The following is a 10,144-nucleotide window of genomic DNA, read 5'->3' as shown; positions in this document are numbered from 1 at the left end:
TGTTAAGGCTGTTTTTATGGGTTCTGTTGGTTTTTCCTACAAACCTGTCGGATAGCAGGTTTAGGATTGTTAAGGGTCGGATTAACGAGTCACGACTGCATTAAGGCGAAGTCTTATTCAGTGGCCTGCGGTACCTGTGTCTTGTTTGGTTTTTTTCCTCTAACCTCGCAAAAGACGAAAATAACATCTGTAACCACAGTGACAGGATAAAAACACAGGAAGTGGTTCCCTCAAAATGCTTTGAAGGTGATAAAAATGAATGTAAAAATAAGACTAAAACATCACTGACGTAAAGTAAATGTGTGCCGTTTTAGTTGACTTTAACTTAAAGTTGACACTGTGGTGCCAAAACTAACACTGGTTTACACTCAGCACTCAGTTCGGAGCACATTAAGCTATTAAGGCACCCTTTAAACAACATAACCAGATTATTCACGTGCGTCAACATTAAAACTAGGACACAGCCTGATTAAAAAAGATGGATTAGAGCAAAGCTGGAAGACTTGACCAAAGATTAACATCATAATAAGACAATTAGGTTGATCTGAAATGTCAGATGTTTGCCCTTTTGTTGGCACATAGTAATTTGTGCAAGAGCCAATAAAAATGGTCACAACTAATGAAGTTATGTTTCGTCAGTGAAGCTCTTAATGGGTCCTACTTTGTTAGATCAACACTGCAACTACCGGGGGAATTTCCCAAGTTAATGTTTAACAAATGCTACCCAGATGATTTTAAAGACAATCAGAGTTGGTTGCTGATGATGATCCTTTTGGTTTCACTCTGAAGCCAACAGGTCACTGCTTTTAAGTTCAGTTTGATTCTTGTATGTTTTTTTTTTTTGTACATTTGTTGAGAAATTTGGCTTGTTTCGTGTGAAATTGCTCAAGTTCAGCTGCATCTTATCTTGTGGTTTATCTTCTTGGTAAACGAAGGCCGAGACAATAAACACAAGATAATTAACGAGTGTAGTTCTATAAAAAATCTGCTCCTTTCCCCACCAGCTAGAGGGTTAGATTTCATGAATAAGGGGCAGAAAACCATGCCTTTATATTGTTGCACTGATTCCACCCACATCACTGCGATCTTCAGACATCTGACAGCTTAAACTGTGACCATCACTCCTGCAGCTCAGATTTTGTCCACCCCCAGTTTGAGGTTTTAACATTTGGGGCTGACGTGTCTACAGGCTTTTAATACGAGAGGACAGTCGGACAAAAGTTTCACATATTAAACGAGGAACAAAAGCAGCGTCTGCGGGGACAGATGCTCTGGTAGGATGGTGCATGCTAATCAGTTTGCGTGGCCGGAACAAAGGAGGGCCAGCTGGGCTACATGGACCGGACAGACCAGCACGTCAACCGCTGAGAGAGAGATCTGCTCTGGACAACAGACTAAACTCAACTCTTTGAGTACAGGAAGTAAAATATAGAACTATGCTGGGTAGCCAACAAAATAAAATTCTAAATACCATATATTAAATATTCTTCACCTGTTGACAGGTATTCTGGCTCATCAGCAAAGGGCTCTCATTTGCAGTGTTTCTTTTGTTTTTTTAAATTATTCTTTTAAGCACAATTTAAAAGCAACGTCTTATTTCACTAAATTATAATTTAGCAATTTTTTATTTATTGTTACTTTTTTCGTTTTTTGTTTTTTTGGTTGCTTTTTTTGGTTTTTGTTTTTTCTTTAATGGAAGGAGATGAAGACATCTGAGGATGACTGTACTACACATAGTACATAAAAACATCACAATCTAAGGGTCTGGAGCACTATTTTTATTTATCCTCTAAAATACTTCAGTGTGGCACACATTTAGAGTTATTATAGTGGAACCCGAGACAAATATTGAACTTAAAAACGTTTATGAGCTACTGTAATAACACAAAGGGCAACTAATGGGAATTACCGTAATGTATGATCAAACTCAAAAACCTGGTTTACACTCACCATCAAGAAATGTCCACTATAAACTCATAACATTAACATTAATTAAGACATTTGTGGCATTTTTGAAGAGGAAAAACATGTTTCGCTGTTTACAACTTCCAGTTAATGTTTAGCTTGAACACGCGCTAGCTCGGCTAACGCTGACAGTATAACGTTATTACGGTAAATGCTGACTATTTAGTTAACAGAACTACAAAAGCATTTGTGAGCTTATCAGCCGCTTTGCTATCATGTGAGGAACACACTTGAATGTTGGTGACAAGCAGGAAGAAAAACTACTGAAACTCACCGAAGTTACGGGTCGCCTCAGAGCAGCTCCACCGTCCGGACTTCTTTGTTTCCGGTTGAGCTGTTAAAGTGTCTTTAAACCACAGAAATGCAGCCGCTGGTTGAGAGTCTACGAGCAGATGAACGAGTTGTGATGAGCGGAGGACTGAACGAGTCAAACTCTGTGAGCTCTCAGGGTTCGTCTCCGCGACTTCACCGGATCCTCTGTGAGGGAGGCGCTTTTCAAAATAAAACGACACAAATAGATAATAAAACAGAAGGTAAAACTGGGATAAATTTAAATGCAAGTATTAAAAACAAACAAACAAACAAACAAATCCGACTGACTGAATGATTATTATTGTTGTATATAATATATGTTATATTGATTTTTTATTTTTTTTTAAAGTGAGCTTGTACAAGATTGAATTTTCCTTCTGGGATAAATAAAGTATTTTTCATTTCATTTCATTCATTAAACAGCACCACTATTTATTTATTTATTTATTTATTTAATTTTAAAATATACACAATACACCTTTATATTTTATATACTCAACTATATTTACCTATAACTACACTGATTGTTATATTATATAGCATATTATTATTATTTACATTGGTATTAATACTATTATTGTTATTTTAATCCATATATGTGCAATATTTCAACCACCAATATCACAGTCTACCTCGCTGCTACACAAATATTTAGTCCTAAGCAACTAATTGTGGCTTTCTACTCTTAATGTTTATACTTTTCTTTTTTTTTACTACCCTTATATTGCTGTATTTTTACTCATATTTTGCTCTTTTTTTATTGTACTTATTATTTATTAGGCTTTTTCTTTTAAAAAAAAAACAAAAAACAAATGGGAACCAAGCACAAATTTCATACCACTAACATGTGAACGTCAACTGGCATGACACATAAAGCTCCTTGAAGCGTTGAATCCTTGCTATTATTACACCGTGCTGCTGTTCTATCAAACAGTTTGTTTCCTTGTCTACTGCCTTTTTTTTCTTAGTTGATGTGTGTTACTGTCTCTGTCGGCGTTGTGCTGTTTCTAGAAGAATTTCCCTGAGGCGCCCCACCAAATGGATCAATAAAGTTCTATCTAATCTAAGTTGTTTATTTATTTCAGCTTAGAATATCTTTCTTCTTTTTAAAAAAAAAAAAATATTACCTAATTGTATTGCATTCAGGATGTGCTGTTCTTCCACCTGATTTGAGAAACTAAAGGTAAATTACACCAATTTCATGGTTTTGTTTTGAAAGTTCACAACTAACTCTTCCTCTCTCTCTCTCTCACTCACTCACTCCTGTGTGTGTGTGTGTGTGTGTGTGTGTGTGTGTGCGCGCTCTTTGTTTGTGACTTGTTACCATGATAAAAGAAGAGTGTCATAAATTGGACCCTAATTAGGTGACACTCAAACGTCCATCCTGTGTTTTCTCAACCCTTCTGCTAAACGACACCTGAGCCTCCTGCTTAGCAAAGCATCTTTCAGTTGCAAGTCTTTTGTCACGATTATTACCAGAGATGAGGCTGAAATACCAACCGGACAAATCAAGAAACTGTCAAGAGTGTAGAAGCCCTTTACGCTCACTCACTGTGTGCCAAACACTGAATCTGGTTGAAGTTTTTCTTTTTTTAGAAACGTGCACAACAAAAACTAAGTGTCAGATCACAGGATGAGGTGAGGAATGGTTTATTTCATATTTCTTATTTTCTTTAAATTTGAAGTTCTGTTACATATTTCTCAATAAATGTGTTTGATCCAATCAAACCTAAAATCAGTTGAAAAACCACACAGTGAACCGCAACATGGACTCAGCAGCTTATTGTCACACAGAGTAGCAGATGATTGTGGCAAAGAGATGAGTTGCATAAGGCAGAAAGTGTTTCGTGTATTTATCTTTACAGGGAAAGGTTTTTACATGTCGGTAGATGCCTTAGCTAACATGGGCAGGATGAACTCAGTGCAAAACATGACGGTGTGCAAACATGCAGAGCAGGACTAACCAGAAGAGCGGCGTTCAACGTTGAGCTAATCTTAGCTCTGGAAAGGCAGTCGTGCTCTTTCCATGATGTGTCACTCGATGAGTCTTTTCAATTGGTATCACTTTGTTGTCAGATTATCCATCCATTCATTATCTATACACTGCTTAATCCTCACTAAATAAAATAAAATGTTTTAATAGGTATACACTGTTGCATGAGCTGGATTAAAACAAACAACTATAGAAACGCTAGCAGAAGCCAGTACACTGCATCACGGCTGTACATTTCAACATTCAGCGTTGAGTCGGTATAGAAAGACTGACTAACTGCTGACGTACCAGTCCAGCCTGTGCTACTTTACATCTTCAGTTTGATGGCAAAAGGTCTCGTTTTTCCAATAAAATGTGAGAGGGATCTGACACAGCATCTGCCAGAGAACCGTTCGAATGTACTGGAAGGATTATGGAAGTTATTGTTTTATCAGTTACGCTGCCACTGAAAGGCCAACGAAGAGCAAGCCGACCTTCAGTTCTGTCTTTGTCTTTAAAAAGCAGCTCGTGGTGGAATATAATGTCGGTGTATATGATGGTCATCTGCTCCAACAACATGAGGCCATCTAGTGTTAGAGTTGTGAAGTCACAGGGAAGCACATGCGCTCAGAAGTTTATTTCATAAGCCAAGAAAGGCAAAAGTCTCCTTAATGAAAGAAAAATGACAGAATTTTCTTTCATTGTTTTTCTGATTTTCTTTTGGTCTTATTTCCCATTGTACAGATTTGAGAAATCCAATTTTTAAAAAAACACACATTAGGAATATTCATCCATCTATTATCTATCCATCCATCCATTATCTATACACCGCTTAATCCTCATTAGGGTCACGGGGGGGCTGGAGTCTATCCCAGCCAACTTAGGGCGAAGGCAGGAGACACCCTGGACAGGTAACCAGTCTATCACAGGGCTACACTTAGAGACAGACAAACAAGCACACTCACATTCACACCTACGGACAATTTACAATCACCAATTAACCTCAGTATGTTTCTGGACTGTGGGAGGAAGCCGGAGAACCCGGAGAGAACCCACGCTGCACGGGGAGAACATGGAGACTCCACGCAGAAAGATCCCGGGTGTTCTCACTGGGACGCGAACCGGCGACCTTCTGGCTGCGAGGCAACAGTGCTAGAAACAGTGAGTTCTTCTGACAGCTCACCTGGCTGAGATGAAGAAAATTACACAACGGCCCCACCCACCTACACCCTGGAGGCACTGCTGTAATGAAAACAACAACCCTGAACGGTTGGGAACCACTGAAGAGAAACACAGATCAGATTATTCAAGTAAAAGTCTTGCATTCAAAATTTTATTGAAGCAAAAGAAAGTAGTAGCATCAAAACATACCTAAAGTAACGGTCCATCTCAGTCCGTCTGCTTTCTGCTGCATGGGACCCAGTCGTGACTCTGCTTCTCCAAGTTGGACGGTCCTGGCCAAGCAACTTCCATGTACTGGGGCTGGTGTCCAGGTCTTTGAGGGACACTTTGAGGCAGTCCTTGAATGGCTTCTTCTGTTTCCCAACTGTGCGGTTGCCCTGAGACAGTTCACAATACAGCAGCTGTTCTGGCAGTCGGCTGTCAGACATTCTCACAACATGGCCTGCCCATGTGGCTTGAGCTTTCTGGAGTAGGGTGCAGCCTCTGGGGAAGCCGGTCTGTTCCAGGACCTCCGTGTCTGGGATTTTGTCCCTCCACCTGATAAGGAGGAGTCTGCGGAGACAGCTCAAGTGAAAGTGGTTGAGCTGTTTGGCATGTCTGCTGTGGACCGTCCAGGTCTTGGTGGTGTAGAGGAGGGTGGTGGGTCCCACTGCGCCGTAGACCTTCGGCTTGGTGGTAAGGCTGGGGAGGTGGCCGAACATTTGAATATCAAAACTGTCATCCGGATACCAGCACAACGACCAGTATTCGGATATTCGGGTCCAGCCCTACTTGCTTCACGCTGTTCGTCACTGGAAAGGCTTCTGACTCATCTCCATCATCAATCACTTCAACCATCATGCTGGACGATCGTGGTGAACTTGCTCGGACAGCAAAACTTTACCTTCCACAAGCCATCCCTACTGACAGCATCAAAAGCTTTGTCTTTTGCTCAGCTTCACCTGAAAGGTTTATGATTGGTTTGAAGACAAACAGAATGATAATAAGCTGCAGCCAAACCGTGATCTGCTGCAGAATGGGCTGGATGAGCTGAACAGACCTCAGACTGTGGCGGACCCTCGGTTCTGCCCCGGTCTGCTGGGAAAGTGGACTTTTGATCACTGAAACTAAATGAGAATGAAGTCATGTTAATGATTTTTTCCCCCAATTTAAAATGAAAAATAAACATTTGGATTGAGATTCAGAATATTAATTTCTGAGACCATTCGAGAGGATTTAAGTAAAAACTATAAATGACATCTAAGGTCCTTGATTTAAATATTATAGAGAGTGACTCCGTTTCTCAATATGTACTTGCATTCTTGAGTATTGAGAAACGGCCAGAGTGTAGAACCTCCCCTGCTTCCTGATTCATCAACTGACGGTTCCGGTATATAAAAAAAAAACCTGCCCGCGCGCGCCCTTAACCCGGTGTTTGACTCCCACCGACACACCGTCTGTTCGTCTGACCGGGACACCTGCTCCGAGCCTCAGGTGAGCTTCGTCTGCCTTATGTTTCTCTTATTTACCTACATTTCGTGGTTTCCTGTCGGACCTGTGACTCCAGACACGCTCCACGTGCTGCTACTTCACTGTATGACAGCGTCTCATTCACGCGCCATCAGCGGCATGAGGCGCCGTCAGGTGGATTCGAACTGATCAGCCGCGAAGCTGCTCCAACATCACACCAGCCTGTATTTAATATCCAAAGCAAGTTGGAATTAATGCGACTTTTACTACAGTTAGTTTCGCCTTGTTGGTAAACGGATCAGCGCGCTGCTAATAATAACAATAATAATAATAACAATAATAATAATAATAATAATAATAATAATCCATTGTCTATACACCATGCCAGATAACATTTCGAGTTTTTAGGGCATTTGTTTATTAGTAAACAGGAAGAATCAGGGCTAGATTCCATGTACCCTTTACATACAAGTAGGTACAGAAACAGAAATATTAAAAAAAAAAGCACACAAGCAAACCAGCCTGATGGGACCCGTGAACTAATATGTAGCTGAACAACCCTCTGAGCCAATCACTGCCATCAGATGTTTTCTGTAACTCTCAGTCAGACTTGTGCACCTGTTGACAGGTATTCTGGACCACTGCTCACCTGCTCATCAGCAAAGAGCTCTCATTGGTCCAGGACAGTTTTTTTTTTAAATTATTCTTTTCAACCACAATTCAAAACCAACGTCTTATTTCACTAAATTGCAATTTAACAAATTTTTATTTATTATTACTTTTTTCAGTTTTTGGTTATTTGAGTGGATTTTGCCTTTTTTTAATGGAAGGGGACGAATACATTAGAGGACGACTGTACCAAATTGCATCACTTGTGTGGGTGACGCTCATCCTGTGTGTTTCCCTGCACAGTATTTAAAGGCTTCTCTTGACTTTTGCACAGAAACGTGACAGAAGAAGGATGTCGAAAGAGAAGACGCAGAATCCGCCTGCTGACCGGTGAGCTCATGGTTTCTGTATGAACACTTTCTTCATGCTTCCACCCAGTTCAGCTCACAGAAGTGTTTCGTTTCCACAGCGGCCAGGCTGTAAAACTCATCATCTTTGTGCTCGGTCTGGGAACCCTGCTGCCCTGGAACTTCTTCATCACGGCCTCGCAGGTTTGATATTTGCATCACTGATCTAATAATCTAACTAGGGTGTGTTTAGATGGAAGAATGTAGTTGAGCATAAGTCCTACCATGATCTGGATCACTGGTGACGTAAAGTGATCAGAAATACTGCTTCATGATTTTGCAGATGTTTTCATGGTATCATCTGCAAATGTGTTCATCCCCTCCCATTAAACAAAAGGCAAAATTCACAACAGTCACTCAAATAAACTGAAAAAAGTAATAATAAATAAATAAATTGTTAAATTATAATTTAGTGAAATTAGGTGTTGGTTTTGAATTGTGGCTGAAAAGAATAATTTAAAAAAATAAAAAACTGTCCCAGACAAATGAGAGGGCGGCCGACTGGATGTGTCATTGTGTGTAAATAGTAAATATATTTCTCCCTGTTTTTCTTCAGTATTTTAACGAGCGTCTCGCACCACCAAACGTCACCTCTAACAGCTCGTCAGGCGGCACGTCGAAGGACTACAACTATGACAGCTGGATGGCTTTGCTCTCCCAGCTGCCCCTGCTGCTGTTCACCCTGCTCAACTCTTTCCTGTATCAGTGGTGAGTGCTGAACGAACTGAAAGATCTCCAGCGCTTCAGATATCTGATGTGAGGTGGACATTAAACACGTTTGTCAGTCCGTCTGTTTACTGCTACTTATCCAGAATCAGGTCGTGCTTAAATGATCAGTTTATACTTCGGTGTTATGGTTGTATACAGCTGGCTGTTGTGACTAAAATGTTGTGTACACGGAGTCCAGGTCTGATTTTCTTTTGAAAATATATTGTATTTAGATTTTTTCCAACATAAACAAACAGACAACAGGCACAAGGACAAGAGGACCTGATGGAGTTTCAAAATATGTAAAAGAACAACAGCCAAAGGGGGTCATGCACTTTAAAGACCCTCATCCATAAGGTCCTAAATAAGAAACTAAATGAAACAGGAAAAAAAACAAAAACACAACACGTTGGGATTCCAGGCCTAACTTTTATTCTGCATGCTAGTAAACAGACTGTAAACCCGAGAGAAGACAGAAACACTTCTGTCTTTAGTGACACATGCAATCCAACATTTCGTGGATTTAAACTCCAGAAGACGAGGACGACGGTTGTTGCCATCATTAGCTGGTGATAACGCAGATTGTCGCTGTGTGCAGGGTCAGGGAGCGCCTCCGTGTGGCCTTCAGCCTGGTCGTCATCTTCCTCCTCTTCGCCCTCACTGCCGCTCTGGTCCAGGTCCCCATGCAGGCGGACACCTTCTTCTCCGTCACCATGGCAACCATCTGGTTCATTAACAGTAGGTTCTTGTGACGACGCGATGCTGCCGACGTTCAGCTTTACCGGTGACATCAGATGAGCTGTGCAGGAGCTGAAAATGTTTTTTATGCTCACGAATGTTATCGCATGTTGTTCAGATTTAGCAGGTGAACGCCGAGGCATGTGTGTTTGTAGCCGAGGTGATTCAGAGTGCTTCACACAAAAGTATAAGAAGACAGATAAAGTCAGTCCACAGAACGTAAGCACTGTAAATAATTACATTAAAAGCAAAGAGGCAGATACAATCAATCCATAAAAACATGAATAAAATCATTATTAGAAGAGTAATGTAGTAAAACAATGTAAAATCAGAAAAATACCTAAGTTAGTGTGAATTGTACATTAGTTTTTAAAATGACTTGAACATTGTCGCCACCTATTTCCTTGCAGCCCTCGTTGGTATTCAGTGACACCCTGATTACTGCTTTCGTTGCTGCTCTTGCCTCGTAGGACTGCTTCCAGTAAACTGAACCCTGATCTTAATGTCGTATCTGTGCGTGCAGTGTGTGGTGCGGTGCTGCAGGGCAGTCTGTTCGGGGTGGTCGGCCTGTTCCCTCCTTGTTACAGCACCCTGTTCATGAGCGGTCAGGGTCTGGCCGGGATCTTCGCTGCCTTCGCCATGCTGTTCTCCATCTTAAGTGAGTAACGAACCTCCAAACGGTTACAGATGCCATGATGGTTTCAGAATCTTTACTTCAGTGAGAACAACACGCTGTACAAGTAAAAGGTTTCTACAATAGAAGTATGTGAGTAAAGCCAAGTGCTAAATGCTAAACAAGCTC

General features: G+C 40.9%; 2 protein-coding genes across 2 annotated transcripts in view; one reads left to right on the top strand and one right to left on the bottom strand.

The window, feature by feature from the left end:
* The window catches only part of LOC103372217 (E3 ubiquitin-protein ligase pellino homolog 1-like), an 18,419-nt gene extending 15,988 nt beyond the window's left edge, over positions 1–2,431 (bottom strand). Inside the window, exon 1 of the mRNA XM_008301792.1 lies at positions 2,240–2,431. The gene's annotated coding sequence lies outside the window, so the exon portion shown is untranslated. The remainder of the gene's footprint in view (positions 1–2,239) is intronic.
* Positions 2,432–6,827: 4,396 nt separating this feature from the next.
* LOC103372216 (equilibrative nucleoside transporter 2-like) overlaps positions 6,828–10,144 on the top strand; it is a 7,232-nt gene continuing 3,915 nt past the window's right edge. Inside the window, exons 1-6 of the mRNA XM_008301791.1 lie at positions 6,828–6,904; positions 7,824–7,879; positions 7,959–8,040; positions 8,453–8,604; positions 9,203–9,342; positions 9,866–10,000. Coding sequence (XP_008300013.1) covers positions 7,842–7,879; positions 7,959–8,040; positions 8,453–8,604; positions 9,203–9,342; positions 9,866–10,000 — 547 coding nt within the window. The 5' untranslated portion in view covers positions 6,828–6,904; positions 7,824–7,841. The remainder of the gene's footprint in view (positions 6,905–7,823; positions 7,880–7,958; positions 8,041–8,452; positions 8,605–9,202; positions 9,343–9,865; positions 10,001–10,144) is intronic.

The sequence above is a fragment of the Stegastes partitus genome, unplaced genomic scaffold, assembly GCF_000690725.1.
Source record: "Stegastes partitus isolate 25-593 unplaced genomic scaffold, Stegastes_partitus-1.0.2 Scaffold1715, whole genome shotgun sequence".
NCBI lineage: Eukaryota > Metazoa > Chordata > Actinopteri > Pomacentridae > Stegastes > Stegastes partitus.
Note: the sequence above shows the minus strand (reverse complement) of the source record. Positions and strands in the feature narration are given on the sequence as shown.